Source organism: Abramis brama, assembly GCF_963993115.1.
Source record: "Abramis brama genome assembly, chromosome: 16".
Classification (NCBI taxonomy): Eukaryota; Metazoa; Chordata; class Actinopteri; order Cypriniformes; family Leuciscidae; genus Abramis; species Abramis brama.
Genome location: NC_139978.1, coordinates 150,924 through 175,340, shown reverse-complemented (window position 1 = coordinate 175,340; position 24,417 = coordinate 150,924). Strand labels below are relative to the sequence as shown.

Sequence of the window (24,417 nt, the reverse complement as noted above, 5' to 3'; positions counted from 1 at the left end):
GGACTCGCCATGCTTAGAGTGAACCCTTGGTAATTCTAGCTGATATGATCCTAATGATCTGAGTGATCTGTTGGGTTTATATTCTGTGAGCATGTCTGCAATGTATTGAGGTCCTAGGCCATTAAATGATTTATATACCAGTAATAATACTTTAAAATCAATCCTAAATTTAACTGGGAGCCAGTGTAAAGACCTGAGGACTGGTGTGATATGTTCATATTTTCTGGTTCTGCTCAGAATCCTGGCGGCAGCGTTCTGTATGAGCTGCAACTGTCTTATGGTCTTTTTGGGAAGGCCAGTGAGGAGTCCATTACAATAATCCACCCTGCTGGTGATGAAAGCATGAACAAGTTTCTCTAAGTCTTGTCTGGAAACAAAGCATCTAATTCTTGCAATATTTTTCAGATGATAGTATGCTGATTTAGTTATTGCTTTGACATGACTACTGAAACTAAGGTCTGACTCTAGTGTCACACCAAGATTCCTGACTTGATGTTTAGTTGTTTGACCCCTAGAGTGAAGGTATGCGTTCACCTTGAGAACTTCATCTTTGTTTCCAAATGCAATGACTTCAGTTTTGTCTTTGTTTAACTGAAGAAAGTTTTGACACATCCAACTGTTGACTTCATCAATGCATTGGCACAGGGAGTCAATGGGACTGTAATCGTTAGGCGATAGGGCTAAGTAGATCTGTGTGTCGTCTGCATAGCTGTGGTAAGCAATTTGGTTCTTTCTCATTATTTGGCTCATTGGGAGCATATACAGGTTGAACAGGAGTGGCGCAAGAATTGAGCCTTGAGGGACTCCGCATGTCATAGATGTCCACTCAGACTTATGATCTCCTATACTCACATAATAACCTCTCCCATCTAAGTATGACCTGAACCATTTTAGAACTGTCCCAGAAAGCCCCACCCAGTTTTCCAGCCTGTCAAGAAGTATGTTATGATCGACAGTGTCAAATGCAGCACTGAGGTCGAGTAGAACCAGCACTGATAATTTGCCTGAATCAGTATTTAAGCGAATATCGTTTATTATCTTTATGAGCGCTGTCTCTGTGCTGTGGTGTGGTCGGAAACCAGATTGAAAATTGTCAAAGTATCCATTCGAGCATAAGAATTTGTTCAGCTGATTGAAAACAACTTTTTCAATGATCTTGCCTATGAAAGGAAGATTTGAGATCGGCCTATAGTTGCTTAATATGGTCTTATCCAGATTGTTCTTTTTCAGGTGGGGCTTGACAACTGCAGTTTTCAGGGAGTTTGGAAAACTCCCAGAGAGAAGTGAGGCATTTCACTCCTACAGGTGGAGCCAGTGCGCTCACCACACACCAGCACACTAAGTAGAGAGGAGAGAGAGTGATAGAGCCGATTCAATGGATGGGGATTATTAAGAGGCCATGATTGGCAAGGGCCATTGGATGGAATTTAGCCAGGTCACCAGGGTTACACCCCTACTCTTTACGAGAAGTGCTATGGGATTTTTAATGACCACAGAGAGTCAGGACCTCGGTTTAACGTCTCATCCGAAGGACGGTGCTGTTTGACAGTATAGTGTCGCTGTCACTATACTGGGGCATTAGGACCCACACAGACCACAGGGTGAGCTCCCTCTACTGGCCTCACTAACACCTCTTCCAGCAGCAACCTAGTTTTCTCAGGAGGTCTTCCATCCAGATACTGACCAGGCTCAGCCCTGCTTAGCTTCAGTGGGCAACCAGTCTTGGGCTACAGGGTGATATGGCTGCTGGAATAATTGTGCATAGGCACTTTTGTCCCAAGTCCCCGTTGATTTCCGACTCGTGGCCCAGCCTTTTACAGACACTCCTCCTATGATTTACTTATAATTAGAGGCTAGAACTTTGAGAAATTCTGTAAAGCTACTAGAGCCCGACCGATATGGATTTTTGGGCGCCGATGCCGATACCGATAAAAAAAAGCCAGATACCAATATATCGGCCGATATTATTTATGTGTATATTATAATACAGTAGCAATATTATTTATGTGTATTATAGTACAGTAAGTTTGGACACACTTTCCAATTGGTGTGTACAAACTTTTGATGGGTACTGTATATAGAATACACAGTATAAACAGAATAAATATATAAACGTTTTGCAATGATCACTCAAATGTGTTGATCAAACACTTGTGTGACAAAGATATGTAATGGAGGCAGGGTGAATGATAGAATGAGAATTTGAGCTGTAACCAAACTAGTTTGCATTGCATTTTATATTATATTATATTCTAAATACTGTTGCATAATCTTCACTAACTGTTTCAAAGGGCTTTGTATTTAGCACTTAAGGTAATAGATTTATATTAGTAGGGTTTTCTTATTGAGAGTTGACAGATTCAATGACTATGGACTGTTAACGCCCCCTTGTGGAATAACGGAGTAATTGGAATATGCTGAAAAGGAAGTGCGTTGTTGTTATGAATCCGTAGAGTGTGGACTGCGGAGCTCACGAGAGTTTGCCTCATTTCAGAAAAGTGGTGTTATTAATCGTGTGCGTGCATCTAAAAGTAAGTTTCTATGTTTATGGATCTTATCAACATAGTTCTGTTTGTTAGGTTAAATAGGCCTTATTAAAGTCGGCTGTACGGCCGATCGATCTGCATATTATCTCATTGCATGTTAATAATTGTTTACACATTACGTTATTGTTGTTTATATCAAGCATTATTGTAATAGCCTTTAATTGGGTAGATTTATATTATTTGTTGACATTGCCGAGTATGCTAAGAAAGTGCTTCATCATTCTGTTTTGCACGCGCTGTCGATGTGACGTCATTAACGCAACGGCCAGGGGTTCGATCCCCAGTCTGACCAAAGTCAGATAAGATAACAAAGTGAATAATACGACTTCTGGATATGTTCGAATGCTTTCTAATTATTGAAATGTCTTTGTTATTGATTAACAATTATTTATGAATGTTAAGTATTGATATATTGTTTTCTATTTGTCTTATAGAACCACACATATACAAGTACACCCAATAAATCATCAACGAAACCTAAGTGCATCTTCATTGCGTCCTGACCAGACGTACCACAGTGATTCATTTAACCCGAGCCACATCGGTTACTACATAACAAATTGGTCCTTCGAGCCGGATTACGGTAATTGCTGTGGATGTGTCGAAGATGTTTTCAGACAAGACGACCAGAGAAGAACTGCCTGCTGACGTGCGTCCTAAGCGGCGAACACAGCCTCCAGCCTGGTTGGAGGATTATGAGGTTTCTCTCCCGCATTACGACCAACAGACCCCAGCTGCTGCTACATTCCTTCATCCCAGAGAGTTACGGGCAAGTCACACTGAAAGGGTAGCCGAGATGACCCCTCTCACATATCAGTCATCAAGCGACGAGGCCATGTGGGCAGACCGGAGAGCCATAAGTCGTTCACCACCCACTGGAACAAGATATGAAAGCACACCTGTATTGCAACCAGTTACAACGGAGGATGTATCAGAGATTCTGAAAATGATGAAGCAGCTTAAACAAGAAAATCAACAACTTCAATCTACAGTGCTAGATATGCAACAGCAAATGGCCATTAACAGAGTCTCCTCAACCCACCAAAGAGCAGTGCCTTTGCCACATGACAGAGCCCGGTTACCATCAAGGCAAGCCCCTTTAACAGAATATGAAGACTGGCCACTGCCACCTCCTCCAGTAGTGGATGATGACATCTTTCCCTCCACAGTGGATATACCACCACCACCACCTCCTAGACACAACATATCAGATTGGGTGGAGGAAATATCCACTAGCATGCGGAAATTAGGGAATAGAGGGCAATATCCCTCCTGCGCATCAACACCTGAGTACTATGAACCCGAGAGGTACCCTATGGCAACGACTCCACCACAGAGGGTGCGTTACTATCCACAGCCCAGGCATCCCCAAACAGCACCTACTGCCAGCATGCCATTCTATAGAGACACAGGACAGCATCCTAACCACACTCAGCAAGAGAAGGTATACCGAGGCCCTACACCTACAATCCCTGACTTCACCAAGGGAGACCCACGGGAATTTGCACGACTGAAGGTCTCATTAGACAATCTTCTACCTGAGGATGTGACGGAGAGATTTAAATATCAAATTCTCTTAGAACACTTGAAGTTTGAGGACGCTCTTCTCATCGCAGACTCTTATATCAATTCCAGTAGGCCCTATTCAGATACCATGGCAACTCTTGCTGAGCAATATGGGCAACCTCACCAATTAGCCTTGCGGCGGATTGCTGATTTAATGGATGACCCCACTATCCATAGTTATGATGCTGGTGGATTCAAAAGGTTTGCATTGAAAGTCAGAGCATTAGTAGGCATGCTGGACCAACTGGGAGATAGCGGCAGTGTTGAGCTCCAGTGCGGTTCACACGTAACCAGACTGATGTCGAAGCTGCCCCACGAACTGCGAGCTGAGTTCAAAAGGTACATGTACCCCTTAAATGTTCGCATTCCTACTCTTTTACACTTTGCAGACTGGCTTGAATATGAGCTAAAAATACAGGAAAGTGGTTTCGAGTTGCATGGCGGGAACAGAAAGGAGCAAACTACCCAGAAAAGGGATAGACGCAGAGACTTTAAGCCCACCAAGACAACGGCTATATTCCACAGTGCAGAGCCTGCTCTCAATACCACATCTGCAGAAGGATCCAGTTCGAGTGTGGCTACAACTCAGGACAAACCAAAAATGTTCTGCCCCTACTGCACAAATACCCAGCATTATTTGAATCAGTGTCATAATTTCAGCCAGCTCACCAAAGAACAGAAAACAAACTGGGTGAAAACCAATAAGAGATGCTGGCGTTGTGGTCGATCCCATCAGGCAGCGCAGTGCCGTTTGAAAACCATCTGTAAGGTATGTAAGGGCAAACATCTCGAGGCACTTCATGAGTTGAATGAGAGACCAGTCAATGAAAACACTTGTCTTGTCAACAACACCAATGAGGTCCTGTACCTAGACCGAACATTAGGCTGCAGTCAGGTCCTGTTAAAGGTCACAAAGGTAATCCTTCGGAATGGAGACCATGCCCTTGAGACATTTGCAATTTTAGACGATGGCTCAGAACGCACCATCCTTTTGCAAGCAGCTGCTCAGAAACTGAAGCTACATGGCAAACCAGAAGACCTTGCTTTGAGAACTGTTAGACAGGACATGCGAGTCATACAGGGTACTTCAGTGTCCTTCACCATCTCTCCAGCCTGTCAGCCTCAAAGAGTGTTTAAGATACACAGGGCATTTACTGCAGACCAATTGGGGCTAGCCGAACACACGTGTCCAGCTGCAACCTTACAGAATAAATATAGACACCTCAGAGGGTTGCCAATCCCTTCCTATGACAGTGTTCGGCCCCTCTTATTAATCGGCTCTGACTATCCACACTTAGTTACCCCAATTGAGCCTGTACGCTTGGGTCCTCCTGGTGGACCAGCAGCAGTGAAGACGAGACTAGGCTGGACAGTCCAAGGGCCAGCTAAGCTTGTGCAACATCCACTTCTCACCCAACAATGTTTTAACATATCAATTCGCTCCCCTTCCAATGAGCTATTCAGACATGTTGAAAAACTGTGGCAACTCGATGTACTGCCCTACAGGAGCGAGAAACTCGCCACCAGATCCAAACAAGATCAAGCCGCCATCGACCTACTAGAGGCAAAGACAACCCGAGTTGATATAAATGGGACCCAACGCTATGCTACGCCCCTCTTAAGAGTTAAGAATATGCCAAAATTACATGCCACAAAGCAATCTGTAATGCCTAATCTTCGCAGCACAGAGAATCGCCTGGCTAGGGATCCTGTGAAGTCAGAAGCTTACAGAGCTGAAATTCAGAGACTGGTACAGGCAGGCTATGTGGTTGCTATACCAGAGCAGAAACTGACTGGGGAAGAAGAATCATGGTTCATCCCCCACCACATGGTGAGGCATAATGGAAAAAACAGAGTTGTTTTCAATTGTTCTTTCTCATACAGAGGCGAAAACCTGAATGATCTGCTTCTGCCTGGACCAACTCTGGGGTCCTCCTTGCTCGGGGTGCTGCTACGATTCCGGGAGCATGCAGTAGCCTTTAGTAGTGATATAAAGGGCATGTTCCATCAAGTGAGACTACTACCAGAGGACAAGCCCCTCCTCCGATTCCTATGGCGTGATCTGAACAGAGAGGAACTCCCAAGCATCTACGAGTGGCAAGTGCTCCCATTTGGAACAACGTGTAGTCCGTGTTGTGCCACATACGCACTACAGAAGCACGTAATTGACCACAGTGAGCCAGGAGACAATGTCCGACACTCCATCGAAAGATGTTTCTATGTAGATAACTGTCTACAGAGTGTCGCTACATTTGAGGAGGCTAAAGGGCTAGTGAACACACTGAGGAATCTGTTAGCAGAAGGAGGATTTGAACTACGACAATGGGCATGCAATTCACCTAATGTCATCAATCATCTGCCAAAGGAAGCCAGATCTGAAAGCAGTGAGCTTTGGCTTAACCAAACCGAATCAGATCCTCAAGAACTTGCATTAGGATTGCGTTGGATGTGTCAATCTGATACTCTGGGATACCAAAGCCGCCTTGCTGACTGTTCAACCCCCACAATGAGAAACATATACAAGGTAGTAGCGAGCCAGTATGACCCCCTTGGGTTCCTTGTTCCCTATATCACTCGGGCCAAGATACTTATACAGAGTCTGTGGGCAAAACAGAGAGAGTGGGATGACCCACTACTGCCAAATGACATTCTTGAAACATGGCATGATTGGCAAAGAGAACTGCCACATCTAACTCAAATCAAATTACCTCGCTGCTATGTGAGCTCCCAGATGGACTCCCTTAATTGTAGTCGTCAAGTACATATATTCAGTGATGCCTCCGAACAGGCCTATGGGTCCGTAGCATACTTGCGCACAGAGGAGGCAAGGGGAAGTGTCGAGGTAGCTTTTCTCACAGCCAGGTCAAGAGTAGCCCCTAAACGCCAGTTATCTGTGCCTAGATTGGAACTGTGTGCAGCTCTTACGGGTGCGCAGTTAGCTTCGTTATTAGCTAAAGAGCTCACCCTGAACATTGAATCCTTCGTACTCTGGACCGACTCCACTACAGTCCTGACATGGCTTCAGTCAGAATCCTGTCGCTATAAAGTGTTTGTGGGAACCAGAATTGCCGAAATACAAGTGCTCACACATGGCGGTATGTGGAATCCACCAACAATCCAGCTGACTACATCACTCATGGGAAAACTCTAAAAGAGCTATCTACACACAAATTATGGAGTCAAGGACCAGAATTTCTCCTGCACTCACCCAGCTGCTGGCCGATGATTCCCAACATAAGTACATCTGACAATCCTGCTGAACTGAAGAAGACTACTTTCTGTAGTCACGTAACAGTTACTGATGTTCAGTCCTTGCCTGACCCACAACAGTTCAGCAGTTTTAAAGCTTTAGTGGAAGCTGCAGCACTTCTACGCCATGGGGTGGCAGGTAAAGAAGGGGATCCCTCAGCTGAGGATCATCAATTAGCAGAAAGAGACATTCTGAAGAAAGTTCAATATGATAGCTTCCCTGAGGACCTCCACTGTCTAGTAGAAGGTAAACCAGTACCGTATTCTAGCCGCCTAATAACTTTGGCACCTGAGTATGACCACACAGTGGGCCTCATTCGAGTTGGTGGGCGACTTCGCCGCAGTCAACAACTGGATGCAGATGTTATCCACCCAGTTGTCCTAGATCCATCCCACAAAATAACCCAACTACTCATTCAGGACATTGATAAAGAGCTTCATCACCCTGGCTCTGAACGGGTCTTTGCAGAGATCCGCCGTAAATATTGGATTTTACGCGGTAGAGAAGCCGTTAAACGGCAGCAATACTCCTGCCCAGACTGTCAAAGGTGGCGAGCTAAACCGACAGTGCCTCAAATGGCAGATCTCCCTCAGGCCAGACTGCAAATATTCAAACCCCCATTCTTCTCTACTGGAATGGACTGTTTTGGACCATTTACAGTTAAATTAGGTAGACGATGTGAGAAACGTTGGGGCATCTTGTTTAAATGCCTGACTACCCGTGCTGTCCACATCGACCTTTTAAGCAGCCTTGATACTGACTCATTCCTGATGGCTCTAAGACGCTTTACATCACGCCGAGGAAAACCTTCAGAATTGCTATCAGATCAAGGCACAAACTTTAAAGGTGGTGAAAGAGAGCTCCAAGAGTCATTCAAATCATTGGGTCCTACCCTGCAGACAGAGTTGGCCAAACAGCAAATACAATTCAGATTTAATCCTCCCAGTAGTCCCCATTTTGGAGGAGTTTGGGAACGTGAGATAAGATCAATCAAGTCTGCACTGTATGCCACTTTACAAGGGCAAAGCACGACTGAGGAGGTCCTGAACACGGTTCTCACTGAAATAGAAGGAATTCTGAATTCTAAACCTCTGGGTTACATTTCCACAGATATTGCTGACCCTAACCCGGTGACTCCAAACCTTCTTCTCATGGGGCGGCTGGATCCATCAATCCCACAGACCGTTTATCATGAAACAGAACTCTTAAGCCGCCGTAGATGGAGACACTCTCAAGTACTTGCCGATCAGTTCTGGACACACTTCACAAAGTACTACCTGCCCAACCTACAAACCCGTGCTAAATGGCAGAGGGACAAAGACCAGTTGAAATTGGACATGATTGTTATGATTGTGGACCCACAGTTACCCAGAGCACTCTGGCCTGTAGGAAAAATCACTAATGTTTTCCCCGGGACTGACGGACGAATCAGAACAGCAGAGGTGAAAATTAAAGACAGAACATATATCAGACCCGTAGCGCGCCTCATCAAACTACCAGCACTCCCAGACACAGATGTAGTTTCAAGCTCTTCTAAATAAGCAAATTTGACTGTGCAAATTTGGGGGTGGCTGTTTCAAAGGGCTTTGTATTTAGCACTTAAGGTAATAGATTTATATTAGTAGGGTTTTCTTATTGAGAGTTGACAGATTCAATGACTATGGACTGTTAACGCCCCCTTGTGGAATAACGGAGTAATTGGAATATGCTGAAAAGGAAGTGCGTTGTTGTTATGAATCCGTAGAGTGTGGACTGCGGAGCTCACGAGAGTTTGCCTCATTTCAGAAAAGTGGTGTTATTAATCGTGTGCGTGCATCTAAAAGTAAGTTTCTATGTTTATGGATCTTATCAACATAGTTCTGTTTGTTAGGTTAAATAGGCCTTATTAAAGTCGGCTGTACGGCCGATCGATCTGCATATTATCTCATTGAATGTAATAATTGTTTACACATTACGTTATTGTTGTTTATATCAAGCATTATTGTAATAGCCTTTAATTGGGTAGATTTATATTATTTGTTGACATTGCCGAGTATGCTAAGAAAGTGCTTCGTCATTCTGTTTTGCACGCGCTGTCGATGTGACGTCATTAACGCAACGGCCAGGGGTTCGATCCCCAGTCTGACCAAAGTCAGATAAGATAACAAAGTGAATAATACGACTTCTGGATATGTTCGAATGCTTTCTAATTATTGAAATGTCTTTGTTATTGATTAACAATTATTTATGAATGTTAAGTATTGATATATTGTTTTCTATTTGTCTTATAGAACCACACATATACAAGTACACCCAATAAATCATCAACGAAACCTAAGTGCATCTTCATTGCGTCCTGACCAGACGTACCACAGTGATTCATTTAACCCGAGCCACATCGGTTACTACATAACACTAACGACTTTGTCTTTTAATTTAGTCACGTTATTTAAAACATAACTTGTATCAATAAATATATCAAAAGTGTCACTGACAAAACCTTATCTTCTATTTTTAATCTTAATTTCTCTAATATCTACCAGTGGAGGAAGAACTCAGATCTTTTTAGTAAAGTAAAATTAATAATATCATAATGAACACGTTTATAATTACATATGTACAGTAGTTTTATACTATTTTAAATAAGTAGTAAGCAAAATGTACTAAACGTGAAACTAGGCTTATTCGAATATTCGTTCGGTGGGTTGGTATTCGATTTGAAAATTTGACATTCGTTTTTTTTTTTCACATCTGGGATCCCCCGCGAAACGGTTCTCATTCGCGCTTGAATAAGGCCTTATTTCGGCTCCCATGTTAACAGGTTGGAGTTTGCACACTGCCTGCGTGAGACGCGTCTCTCAGGCGGCTCGAGCCACTCGGAAAACGCATGCATGCTAGAAATAGAACCGACGCACAAGTGTTCCTGCAACAGGAGTGTTCTCTGGCTAGAGCGCAGAACAGCGGAGTTTGTATGGACGAAGTGCATGTCTGAGCTTGTGTTTTGGGTTAAGCTGTGTTGCTTTGACATTGTGGAAAATAGAATAATAGAAACAAAATGTATTAGCCTTTTTACCCGTTATTATCAATCTAAATTAATCTCGTTTTTTAATTTAACTTAATTTCGTTTTTCTTTATTTAAATTTCGTTTTTTCTTTATTTAAATTTCGTTTTTCTTTATTTAAATTTCGTTTAATTTCTTTATTTAAATTTCGTTTTCTTTATTTAAATTTCGTTTTTCTTTATTTAAATCTACCCTTTACTGTGTCAGTAATTTTGTTAGTCAGAAAAATATTAGACTACCTTAAAAGTATTGCTTAATTTAACAGACCTGTGTGTGTGCGTTTTATATCACTAATGCAGTGTCCATTCTCGGACGCGTTCTCTGCCTGTGAGGTGCGCCGCTTCCCGCTCGCGCTGTTCTGTAGTTTACTAAAAGTGTATTAATTCTGAATGTGTCGCGTCTCGCGTGTCCATCTGGCTACTCTTAATGCAAAATGGCCCTATATAAAGTGTTATAATTACATAAATTATTGGAATATTGCTTGATGTTGTAACATAGCAAAATGAGCTTTAACACTGTGTCTACACCGGACGCGGCCGTTATTTTTTTGCCACTTTTGCCCGTTCTTTGTGACAGCTTTTAGGTGCTTTATTGGCAGCACCATCCTTACATAAATCACTGCACGCTGCATTTTTTTAAATATTAATTTATCGGCCATTATAAATGCCGATACCGATAGTTAGGAAAATGCCTAATATCGGCCGATAATATCGGCCCGCCGATATATCGGTCGGGCTCTAAAAGCTACAATGAGGAGAATGCAGAAGGCTATATCACTACAGTACCTCTTAATTTTAAGACGGATCCAAGGACATTTATGCACTGTATATAAAAATCAGTTGTACCAAAATTTGCAACAAACAGATACACACAATGCAGCTAACCTGTGGTGCCAGGTTTGATGTTTTGTCTGAGTGCTGTGAAGGAACTCTTGTCCAGGCCTTTATTGAACCGCTGTCTGGAAGGAGAAAAGGCCCTGGACCGACGGCTCAGCTGTAGGCTGGTCCACTGACCTCTATGATGCCTCTGGTACCTCATTGCAAAATTTGGACGTTGTAAAATACGCTCCTCCATAGTCCTGAAAAACCTGAAGCTAAGAAAAGGAGAAATGATAATATCAGGGATTGATAATATCAGGGAGAAAATTATAATTATGCAACCGTCTACTACAGTATCGCATCAGGCAGTGCATTGTAGTCTCCCTGAGGAAAAATTCCATTCATTCATTGCTATAGGAGAGGAAGAGTTTACTTAACTCGTTAAATCATCTAAATCGACAACATGTATGTTAGACCCTATACCGACTAAGCTACTGAAAGAAATTCTTCCAGAGGTCATAGATCCTCTTCTTAATAACTTAAAACTTTTAAGCTGACTATTATTAAACTGCTAATAAAAGGCAACTTGATCCTACAGAATTAGTCAATTACACGCCGATCTCGAATCTACCCTTTCTGTCAAAGATACTAGAAAAGGCAGTATCCTCACAACTATGTTCCTTTTTAGAAAGAAATGATATCTGTGAGTATTTTCAGTCAGGATTTAGACCGTACCATAGTACCGAGACGGCTCTCATTAGAGTTACAAATGATTTGCTCTTATCATCCGATCGTGGTTGTATCTCTCTATTAGTTTTACTCGATCTTAGTGCTGCATTTGACACTATCGACCACAACATTCTTTTAAATAGACTCGAAAATTATGTTGGCATTAGTGGAATTGCATTAGCATGGTCTAAATCATACTTATCTGACCGTTTGTTGCAGTAAATGAAGAGATGTCTTATCGATCATAAGTTCAGTATGGAGTACCACAAGATTATTAGAATGCATAGCTGATATATAAAAATGGATGACTAGTAATTTTGTGCTACTTAATTCTGAAAAAAAAACTAACAAAAAAACGCCTCAACGCCTCGGTTACGACTGTAACCTCGGTTCCCTGAAGAGGGAACGAGCGTTGCGTCGAGTTTGACGCTATGGGAACGCTTTGCGTGATGACGTCTTGAAGCACATGTAAAATCAGTCCAATGGTGTGGCGGAACGTCAGAGGCGGGTGACGTCACGTACCAGGAAGCTATAAAAGCCGGCCCGAAACAGAAAACGAAAGCTTCGTAAAGTCTGAAGTCGTGTTGACAGGCATGAAGGAGATATGGCAAGGTGACGCAACGCTCGTTCCCTCTTCAGGGAACCGAGGTTACAGTCGTAACCGAGGCGTTCCCTTTCAAGGGAACTCGCGTTGCGTCGAGTTTGACGCTATGGGAACGTCTATACCAACGCCTCCATAGCTACAAATGTCTGTCCTGTGTGAAATCTGGTGAGCAGCACTAGGAAGACAAAACATGAGACCCTGGAGCAGAGTCTAGATCCAGAGAGTAGAACCTGACGAAAGTGTGCGGTGAGGACCAGCCTGCCGCATCACAAACGTCCTGTAACGAAACTCCTGATATAAGGGCCTTAGAGGCCGCCATACTCCTCGTAGAGTGCGACCGGACAGCCAAAGGAGAAGGCTGTCCAGCCGCCTCATAAGCAAGTGAGATAGTCTCAACCACCCACTGCTCATCCTTTGCTTAGACACTGGACCTCCCTTGTTAGGGGAGCAAATGTCACTTTTACGCCACAGGGCAGCTCTGTGGACATACGCGTCTAACGCCCGAACAGGGCAAAGCAAATTATTCGCCTCCTGGTCCGATTTCGAAAGGGAGGAGGACCTCCAAGTGCCACGAGGGAAACGAGATACCAAAGGGGTCTTTCCCCACAGACATTCCACCCAAAGGACTGTGGTAAGCACCTACGGCCGCCACATAAACCTTTAAAGTGGACGGGGTCAGACCTGCAGTGAACCGCTCTTGCAGGAACTCCAGAACTGTACCAATTGGGCAGTTGACTGGATCCAACCGACGGTCACTACACAAAGAGGTGAATACTCTCCAGTTCAGGGCATAAAGTTTCCTCGTGGAGGGAGCTCTGGACTGTAGAATGGTCTCAACAACCTCAGTTGAGAGACCTGACTCTATGAGCTGGGCCCCCTCAGAGGCCAAGCCCACAGGTTCCACAGTTCTGGTCGGGGGTGAAAAATCGAGCCCCCTGCTTGGGACAGAAGGTCCCTCCTGACGGGTAGCTCCAGAGGAGGCCCGTCGAGGAGGGACACAAGATCGGGAAACCATACTCTGCCCGGCCAGCGCGGGGCTATAAGAAGCAGGCAAACCCGGTCCCTGCGAACTCTTTCCAGAACTCCCGGGAGCAGAGCAACTGGGGGAAAGGCGTATAGACGTAGCCTCGGCCACGTCTGTACCATAGCATCCAGTCCCAGAGGAGCTGGATGCGTGAGGGAGAACCAAAGTGGACAGTGAGACGTCTCTCGAGACGCAAACAGATCCACTTAAAATTTCCATATCAGCTCCACCACCTCGGGGGTGGAGCCACCATTCCCCGGGCCTCGGCCCCTGTCTCGACAGAGTGTCTGCTCCTATATTCTGGACCCCGGGGATGTAGGCTGCCTTGAGTGACAGCAACTTCCCCTGGGACCACAAGAGGATATGGCGTGCCAGCGCAAACCCCCTTGATATAGGCGACTACCGACGTGTTGTCCGTATGTACTGCACATCGTGTCCCCTGAGACCTGTGATAAAGCTCCTCAGAGCCCGGAAGACAGCTAACATCTCTAGGCTATAGAATGCCAGGAACGATGATGGTCTTCCCACAGACCTTGAGATGAGCGACCCTCAGGATCGCTCCCCAACCCGTGAGGGAAGCATCCGTCGTTAGCAGTTTGCGACGACAAGGAGCTCCCAGCACTGGGCCCTGGGACAGGAACCAAGGTTTCTTCCACATAACCAAGGCACGTAGGCATCACCGCGTGACCTTGATTGTGCGAAATGGGTTGCCCCTCGGGGAAAAACCCTCTGGTCCTGAGCCACCACTGCAGGGGCCTCATGTGCAGCAGTCCAAAAGGTATCCCGTTGGAAGCTGCTGCCATGAGACCCAACAGTCTCTGGAACTGTTTGACAGTGAGTAGCTGGCCTAGCTTTACACTTCTCACAGCTGCCAGGATCGAAGCGTGGCGATGACAGGCGCGCCTGCATCGACACTGAATCCCAAACCACGCCTAAAAAAGTGGTCCTCTAAAATAGAGAAGCACACTCTTCTTGGCGTTCAGCCGTAACCCCAACTCTTTCATATGGGCGAGAACAACATCTCGATGTTGAACCGCCATCTAATGCGACTGAGCTAAAATCAACCAATCGTCGATGTAGTTCGTGATGCGAATACCCCGGAGGCGCAGAGGCGCCAGAGCTGCATCCACGCATTTGGTGAAAGTGCGGGGTGATAAAGCCAGGCCGAATGGAAGAACTCGATATTGGTATGCTTTGCCCCCGAAAGCAAACCTCAGGAACTTCCAATGACACGGACGGATGGAAATATGCGTCCTTGAGGTCTATCGTGACAAACCAGTCCTCGGACTAATCTGTGGCACGATTGTCTCAATGTTAACATTTTGAACTTGAGCTGCATGACAACTCGAAGACCTAAAATGGGACGCAATCCCCCGTCCTACTTTGGAACTATGAAGTACCGGCTGTAAAACCCGGTTTCCCTGTTGGAGGGAGGTACATATTCTATGGCCCCTTTCTCTAACAGAGTGTTTACTTCCTGTTCCATAACCAGAACCTGCTCGGGGCCCACCATTGTGGGCAGGACCCCCATAAACCGCGGTGGGCGTTACTAGAATTGTATCTAATACCCTTTTTCCACGGTCTGCAGGACCCAACGAGAAACATTTGACAGTAGCTTCCACGCTGTCAAAGATTCTACTAGAGGTACCAGTCTCTCGAGACTGGTTTCTGGATTTTGTTGCTGTTGAGTAGTCGGTTCGTCGCCCTGTAACGGCGCACCGGCAGGGAACGACCAAACAGACTGCTCTAGCACCCTCCTCAGAGGGGGCGGGCATCCCAAGGCCACTACGTTTCCGGGTGGACCTTGAGATATGTGCTCGCCGGAGACCGCTGCGCCCTGTAACACCGGAGGCGGCAGGGTTGGCAGAACGGTCCCCTGAGGGCACCGAAGAGAGACGGCACCGTATTTTTCTCCTGCTGTTGAGCAGTCGGTTCGTCGCCCTGTAACGGCGCACCGGCAGGGAACGACCAAACAGACTGCTCTAGCACCCTCCTCAGAGGGGGCGGGCATCCCGAGGCCACTACGTTTCCGGGTGGACCTTGAGATATGTGCTCGCCGGAGACCGCTGCGCCCTGTAACGCCGGAGGCGGCAGGGTTGGCAGAACGGTCCCCTGAGGGCACCGAAGAGAGACGGGCACCGTGAAAAGAGGTGTTAACCGCTCTGCTTCGGGGGGACTACCCTCATTTGTCCTGAGCCCTCAGACATCAGGACTTTTTCCCAGCAGCCTTCTTGGCGGTAATAACGGTCCGCAGATCCGTTTTACCCCTCGAAGACTGCTGGGTTTGAGAGCGCCCTCCGTGTCCCCGAGATTTTTGTGGGGGAGCACGGGAGGAAACGCTCTGTTTCTGAGTGGCACGGTGCTCAGCGCTCTTTTTAGAGGAGTGAGGCTGCTCCCGCTCAGCAGCCTCATAGAAAGAACGGCGGGGGAGAAGTTTCTGAAGTGCAGCTGCCTGTTTTGAAGCTTCTTGTGACTTCGCTACAGCACTATTAACTGCGTCTCCAAATAACCCTTGCGTGGATACTGGTGCATCTAAAAGAACATGTTTTTCTTTGTCCTTTATGTCACTTAAGTTGAGCCACAGATGCCTCTCAGTGGCCACCAGGGCTGCCATAGAGCGGCCGATGGATTTAGCCGTCTCCTTGGTGGCCCTGAGAGACAAATCCGTGGCTCTACGCAGTTCAGACACCGTATCAGCACTAATACCCCCGCCCTCCTCAAAATCACCCAATAACTCAGCCTGGTAAGCCTGCATTATGGACATTGTATGTAAACACGCTGCAGCTTGACCGGCGGCGGCATAAGCTTTATGAACCAGGGAAGAAGTAACTTTTACTGGCTTGGATGGAAGTGCAGGAGCCTTCAGAGAAGATGCCGTTGCTGGAGAGAGATAGCTCGCGAGCGTCTCTTCCACCTTCGGCATCTCCCCATAACCATGCTCTTTATAATTGTGAATGGATGAATAGTGTGATGTTTGTGCAGTATACACTCGATATGACACTGGTTTCGCCCACGATCTCGACACCTCGGTGTGGAGATCGGGGAAAAACGGCAGGCTCCTGCGCTGGGGCTGCGCACGAGATGGCAGGAAGCGTTCGTCGAGCTTACTTTTCGAACGAACGTCCTGCCTATCTTCTGGCCACTCAATAGACAGTCTGTCAACAGCTCTAGTAATGACATCGAGCAGTTCCTCAAACGCATGAGACTGAGGTGGCGAATCCTCAGACTCAGCTACAATACTCACAACATCCAACTCCTCAGAGCTGGATAGTTGCAGTACTGGTACCTCTATCGGGGGGGAAGAAACCGCAGCGCGTGCTTCCACACCCTGATAAGAGGCACTGGATCTATCAGACGGATGCTGAGATAAGGCAGAGCCCGTCTCAACATCCACTGATAAATCCATCTGTGAACCCCAGGTATGAGATCGACGCCGTGCCTCGGCAGCGGCGGGACCCGAGCCCTGGGGAGCGTGGTCGGGATTGAACCGAGCCAAGCGGGATCGGAGCGTACGCAATGGAAGCGCACAGCAATGCACACAGTCACCACCCTCGAGTGCTGACTGGGCATGCTCCTCTCCCAAACAAACAACACAAAGAGTGTGTGTGTCACCTCCCGTTAAATAACGCGGGCAGGGATGGACACACACTCTAAACTGCTGCTCGCTCGCCATACTGAATATATATATATATGATATAGACAGACAACACCAAATATACAGACAGATTTCACACAGAGTGCAACTGAAGACTCAGAAAGCTTTCGTTTTCTGTTTCGGGCCGGCTTTTATAGCTTCCTGGTACGTGACGTCACCCGCCTCTGACGTTCCGCCACACCATTGGACTGATTTTACATGTGCTTCAAGACGTCATCACGCAAAGCGTTCCCATAGCGTCAAACTCGACGCAACGCGAGTTCCCTTGAAAGGGAACAGAGATTCTAATTATTGGACCAGGGTTAGGGTTAGGGTTACTGTCATTAGTGTTTGTTACTACAGCCTACAGTTTGCTAGCTAGCTATGCCTTCGTCATGTAAATGCATATTACCTGGTTGCGATAATTTACAAAACAGCTTGATCTCCTTATTTAAATTTCCTAAAAATGATGATATCAAGAAGAGGTGGATTCATTTTGTAAAGAGCGACCTTGATGGAGAGCTGAGGATCACCACCAACACCTGCGTCTGCAGTGAATATGTGGTGCTATCGTCGGCAGTACGTGCCCACCAATGAGAGGACACCAGAGTGTAAGTTGCCTTGTGTGCTTATGTTATAATTACTGTAGGTAGTCCAAAGTAACTCTACTACTACTGATTCTTTTGTTTATATGCATCAGTATGTTAAAATATTATTTGTACTTTCCGTCACTGCAACCAGGACAATTTTCCTACGGGAACCATTAGTTCTCTGGGAACCACCCTGGTGGCTAGTTTCTAGAACTGAGTTTGTATTCAGCTTTAACCTTGATTTTTGACATATTCTTACCGAGAATGAAAATATTTCCCCTCAAACCTTGGCCGATAGAGATGGGTGTACCGTGAGGGACTCCTTATTCTGTGGATATGTCTTTTCTTGTTCTGAAAAATATAAAAATACTGTTTTAAATGACATTCAGAAATGAAACTGATAATCATCAATTGAAGAATGCTAGTTTCAAACATGTAGCCTTAGTTAATAACTTGACAATTCAATACTCCAGACAAGATTTCCAATATCATTGTATGTTTGTAATAGTTGCTTGAAAAACAAATAAGCATGTTAAAAACACATTAGGGTTATGCAATAATATTTTAATCTTATCTTTCATTTTTAATCTTTAATCAGTATTTTGCTACTGTGAAAAAATATTTATATTCTTTGTTTAATGCTAATAATAAATAAAAAAATATTAATTGAACTAAAAACTGTCCATCCTTGCAAAGATAATATGGCTGTATAAGTGTATTTTATGTTTAACTATTTTCCTTCCACATTTCTTGTAAGGTGAGATGTATCACACATGAATACATTATATAGAAAATGTTGTGTTGCAAAAAAAAAAAAAAACCTTTTGAATGCAGATCCACAATGTATGAGAGGAGAATAAAATAAATAAATTAGAGAAAAATAAACATTGCATAATAATAGTTCTTTATGAACAAAAACAACAGAACACACATATAGTGCACAATCTGTCAGGCCCACTGGAGCCTCACCGATAGGGCAAGCTTGCACTGAATACCTCTGAGGTAAACTAACCCTGGAACACGAGCTGGAACAGGTCATGTTCAGAGAGTAAGTTGCAATGACTACTCACATACCCTGAAACTTTCCTCAGATTTTTGGAACCAAAAGTTGAGGTTCATACGGTTCACTCACTTCTCAGAATCCTGAAGCCAGATTGGTTCACGTCTGTGCTTTTCACAGACAAATGGCATTTCAGCCCGCTGCAAGCGTTGGCTGCCTATAAGGCCATGCAGAAATGCCCAGTCAGCAGAATCTTTCTTCTTCAGCGCGAAGATCATCTCGCTGCTCCAAAGAAGACTGAAGCCTCTCTCTTGCTGACGATTCAGTTCGTCAGTTTGATTCAAGCTGATTTAGCGTCTCCCCTGCGGCCATCCAGCGACTAAATTAAAGAGCAAATTTGAGCACATTTTCAACGACATTGTTGCAAATGTCGTGTCATGAATTTGGCTCGTGCAGGGAGTGCATCCGCCTGGAGACGTGACTCTTCAGCGTGACTCTTCAGTCGCCTCGTGACTCTTCAGCGAACCGGCCATGCCCTCATCTCACAACCTTTTCCATCTCACAACCCGCTCCATCTCACAATCCTCTCACAACCCTTCTCCATCTCACAACCCTCTCCATCTCACAACCTTCTCACAACCCTTCTCCATCTCACAACCCTCTCCATCTCACAACTAGTGATCGACCGATATATCGACCGGCCGATATATCGGGCCAATATTTGCGTTTTTTACATGTATCGGCATCGGCCGATACACGCTGCTGCGTTCGCCGATCGTTTTTTCCCGGCATTATTTACAGACAGGCGTCCACAGGCAGCTCTGTATTGCTGGAGACGCTGCACTGCCCCTCCCCCACTAGCAGAGTGCTGGAATCTGCTCTTCAAGACAACGATAAGTTTTAAACTGTTTTAACTCTTTGACTTAGCTGAAATATTGCCATACACTTTGAAGTGGAAACACGTAGCTCTATGTACTTGCAACTATAGCTAAGCAAGTTTGTGGGTCCAAATGGAAAACGCGAATGCCTCTTTAAAACTGCTTGCCATTGTATTTAGGGAGCTGCAAATAGCGAAGTTGTAGGCTATTCGTATGCATACGGTAGCTGTTACGAACACTGGTCATAGGATTAAGTAATGCCGACGTTGTTCCGTGGTATTTGTGGGAGTTTTATTCAGCGACCACCTGGCAGAGGTTTGGACGCGTGTGGTGTGTGTGTCTCTCCAGTGTTTCCCACACATAGACTAATTCGTGGCAGTGCGCCACAGAATCAACACCGGCCGCCACATAATGCGTTTTTTGCGGTCGCCAGAGCGAATTTTTATCCTGCCAAAGCCTTATTTGATCGCTGAGTGATGTAGATGACTGACAACTGCGCTTGTGACAGGTCACATGTTGCTGAAAGAACGAGCAGAGAGAGAGCGCGCCCCTCCTCTGGCCGCGCGCGCGCACACTCTCACCGTCTTCAAACTGTCTTGCTCTCCCTCCCTCGCGCATATTAATCAAAATCAATTGAGAACTGACATGATGGTAAAAGGTCGGAAGAGCGAAGTTTCATGTGGCGGATTGGGACATTTTTTTTCCTGAATTACCGCTGGATGTGAATTGTGCTAAAAAAACGTTTCCTTATCTTCTCTGAAAAGCGTTCCGCACATTCAGCTGACACAAACCACACTTTCAATAAACCCAAAAACCTATCCAGTGATGAAATGTTTTCTGTGTTGACACAAATCTTGTGCGATGTCCTAAACTGCCAGGATAATCACACAAACACGTACACGTCCGCTAATGAAACCTTTGATTCACGCACTAGTGACTCCTTTGAACCGATTCTATTTAATGTATGGCAACACATTATAACAACTGATCTATCCAACACTGTACTCACCAGACGTCTGAATCGGTGTATAACAAATCGGTAACACTTTATAATAAAGTTTATTAAACTCTAGTTAACTTCATTAGTTAACATTAACTATTAATAAACTGCACTTCTACAGCATTTGTTAATCTTTGATAATGTTAATTTCACCATTTATAGTAGCCTTATTGAAATAAAAAGTTGTATTTGTTAACATTAGTTAGCCTAATGCACTGTGAATAACATGAACAAATGAACAGCTGAATGAACAGCTGTATTTTTATTAACTATGATTAACAAAGATTAATAAATAATACAGTAACAAATGTACCTTTTGCTCATTTTTAATTATGCTTAAATAATTATTTTCAGTATTTTCAGCACTGAACTCTTTTTTTACTTGTTCTACCTCACCTGTTTTTACTATTTGTTAAATATAGTTTTTTTTTTAAGTTCAATAAATGATCCTTTTTTAAATTGAGACTTGTAACATTTGTTATCATCATGATCATTGTGTCATTTTTATGATGTGAATTGAGGGAGAAAAAGCAGTATCGGCTCCAAATATCGGCTCAAGAAAATCGGCAGCCCGTATCGGTCATCGGCTAAGGCTGATGAAAAAAAATCGGCATCGGCACTAAAAATTCATATCGGTCGATCCCTACTCACAACCTTCTCCATCTCACAACCCTCTCACAACCTTCTCCATCTCACAACCCGCTCCATCTCACAATCCTCTCCATCTCACAACCCCGCTCCATCTCACAAACCCCTCCATCTCACAACCCTCTCACAACCTTCTCCATCTCACAACCCGCTCCATCTCACAATCCTCTCCATCTCACAACCCTCTCACAACCTTCTCCATCTCACAACCCGCTCCATCTCACAATCCTCTCCATCTCACAACCCTCTCACAACCTTCTCCATCTCACAACCCGCTCCATCTCACAAGCCTCTCACAACCTTCTCCATCTCACAACCCGCTCCATCTCACAATCCTCTCCATCTCACAACCCTCTCACAACCTTCTCCATCTCACAACCCGCTCCATCTCACAATCCTCTCCATCTCACAACCCTCTCACAACCGTCTCCATCTCACAATCCTCTCCATCTCACAACCCCCTCCATCTCACAACCCCGCTCCATCTCACAATCCTCTCCATCTCACAACCCCGCTCCATCTCACAACCCTCTCCATCTCACAACCCCGCTCCATCTCACAATCCTCTCCATCTCACAACCCCCTCCATCTCACAAACCCCTCCATCTCACAACCCTCTCACAACCTTCTCCATCTCACAACCCCGCTCCATCTCACAATCCTCTCCATCTCACAATCCTCTCCATCTCACAATCCTCTCCATCTCACAACCCTTCTCCATCTCACAACCCTCTCCATCTCACAACCCTTCTCCATCTCACAACCCTTCTCCATCTCACAACCCTCTCCATCTCACAACCCCCTCCATCTCACAAACCTCTCCATCTCACAACCCTCTCACAACCTTCTCCATCTCACAACCCCCTCCATCTCACAAACCCCTCCATCTCACAACCCTCTCACAACCTTCTCCATCTCACAATCCTCTCCATCTCACAATCCTCTCCATCTCACAATCCTCTCCATCTCACAACCCTTCTCCATCTCACAACCCTCTCCATCTCACAACCCTTCTCCATCTCACAACCCTCTCCATCTCACAACCCTTCTCCATCTCACAACCCTCTCCATCTCACAACTCTCTCACAACTCTCTCACAACCTTCTCCATCTCACAACCCTTCTCCATCTCACAACCCGCTCAATCTCACAATCCTCTCCATCTCACAACCCTCTCACAACCTTCTCCATCTCACAACCCGCTCCATCTCACAATCCTCTCCATCTCACAACCCTCTCACAACCTTCTCCATCTCACAACCTTCTCCATCTCACAACCCGCTCCATCTCACAATCCTCTCCATCTCACAACCCCCTCCATCTCACAACCCCGCTCCATCTCACAACCCTCTCCATCTCACAACCCCGCTCCATCTCACAACCCTCTCCATCTCACAACCCCGCTCCATCTCACAATCCTCTCCATCTCACAACCCCCTCCATCTCACAAACCCCTCCATCTCACAACCCTCTCACAACCTTCTCCATCTCACAACCCCGCTCCATCTCACAATCCTCTCCATCTCACAATCCTCTCCATCTCACAATCCTCTCCATCTCACAACCCTTCTCCATCTCACAACCCTTCTCCATCTCACAACCCTTCTCCATCTCACAACCCTCTCCATCTCACAACTCTCTCACAACCTTCTCCATCTCACAACCCTCTCCATCTCACAATCCTCTCCATCTCACAACCCTCTCCATCTCACAACCCGCTCCATCTCACAACCCTCTCCATCTCACAATCCTCTCCATCTCACAACCCTCTCCATCTCACAATCCTCTCCATCTCACAACCCTCTCCATCTCACAACCCGCTCCATCTCACAACCCTCTCCATCTCACAATCCTCTCCCTCACACAACCCTCTCCATCTCACAACCCTCTCCATCTCACAACTCTCTCACAACCTTCTCCATCTCACAACCCTCTCCATCTCACAATCCTCTCCATCTCACAACCCTCTCCATCTCACAACCCGCTCCATCTCACAACCCTCTCCATCTCACAATCCTCTCCATCTCACAACCCTCTCCATCTCACAATCCTCTCCATCTCACAACCCGCTCCATCTCACAATCCTCTCCATCTCAAAATCCTCTCCATTTCACAACCTGCTCCATCTCACAATCCTCTCCATCTCACAACCATCTCCATCTCACAACCCTTCTCCATCTCACAATCCTCTCCATCTCACAACCCTCTCCATCTCACAACCCTCTCCATCTCACAACCCGCTCCATCTCACAACCCTCTCCATCTCACAATCCTCTCCATCTCACAACCCTTCTCCATCTCACAACCCTCTCCATCTCACAACCCTTCTCCATCTCACAACCCGCTCCATCTCACAATCCTCTCCATTTCACAACCTGCTCCATCTCACAATCCTCTCCATCTCACAACCATCTCCATCTCACAACCCTTCTCCATCTCACAATCCTCTCCATCTCACAACCCTCTCCATCTCACAATCCTCTCCATCTCACAACCCTCTCCATCTCACAACCCGCTCCATCTCACAACCCTCTCCATCTCACAATCCTCTCCATCTCACAACCCTCTCCATCTCACAACCCTTCTCCATCTCACAACCCTCTCCATCTCACAATCCTCTCCATCTCACAACCCTTCTCCATCTCACAACCCTCTCCATCTCACAACTCTCTCACAACCTTCTCCATCTCACAACTCTCTCCATCTCACAATCATCTCCATCTCACAACCATCTCCATCTCACAACCATCTCCATCTCACAACCCTTCTCCATCTCACAATCCTCTCCATCTCACAATCCTCTCCATCTCACAACCCTTCTCCATCTCACAACCCTCTCCATCTCACAACTCTCACAACTTTCTCCATCTCACAACCCTCTCACAACCCTCTCCATCTCAAAACCTTCTCCATCTCACAACCCTCTCCATCTCAAAACCCTCTCACAACCCTCTCCATCTCAAAACCTTCTCCATCTCACAACCCTTCTCCATCTCAAAACCTTCTCCATCTCACAGCTTTACTTGAATGTGTTACAATAAAAAGTATGTAGAGAAAAAAAAATGTCATTGTAAGTTGCATCTATAGATTA

At 45.6% G+C, this 24,417-nt stretch overlaps 1 protein-coding gene across 1 annotated transcript in view; it reads right to left on the bottom strand.

Moving 5' to 3' along the window:
* LOC311066546 (uncharacterized protein) overlaps positions 1-24,417 on the bottom strand; it is a 69,334-nt gene that overhangs the window by 35,689 nt on the left and 9,228 nt on the right. Inside the window, exons 2-3 of the mRNA XM_084087768.1 lie at positions 18,061-18,152; positions 11,287-11,495 (exon numbers count right to left, since the gene is read on the bottom strand). Of these exons, the coding sequence (XP_083943894.1) occupies positions 11,287-11,495; positions 18,061-18,152 (301 nt within the window). The remainder of the gene's footprint in view (positions 1-11,286; positions 11,496-18,060; positions 18,153-24,417) is intronic.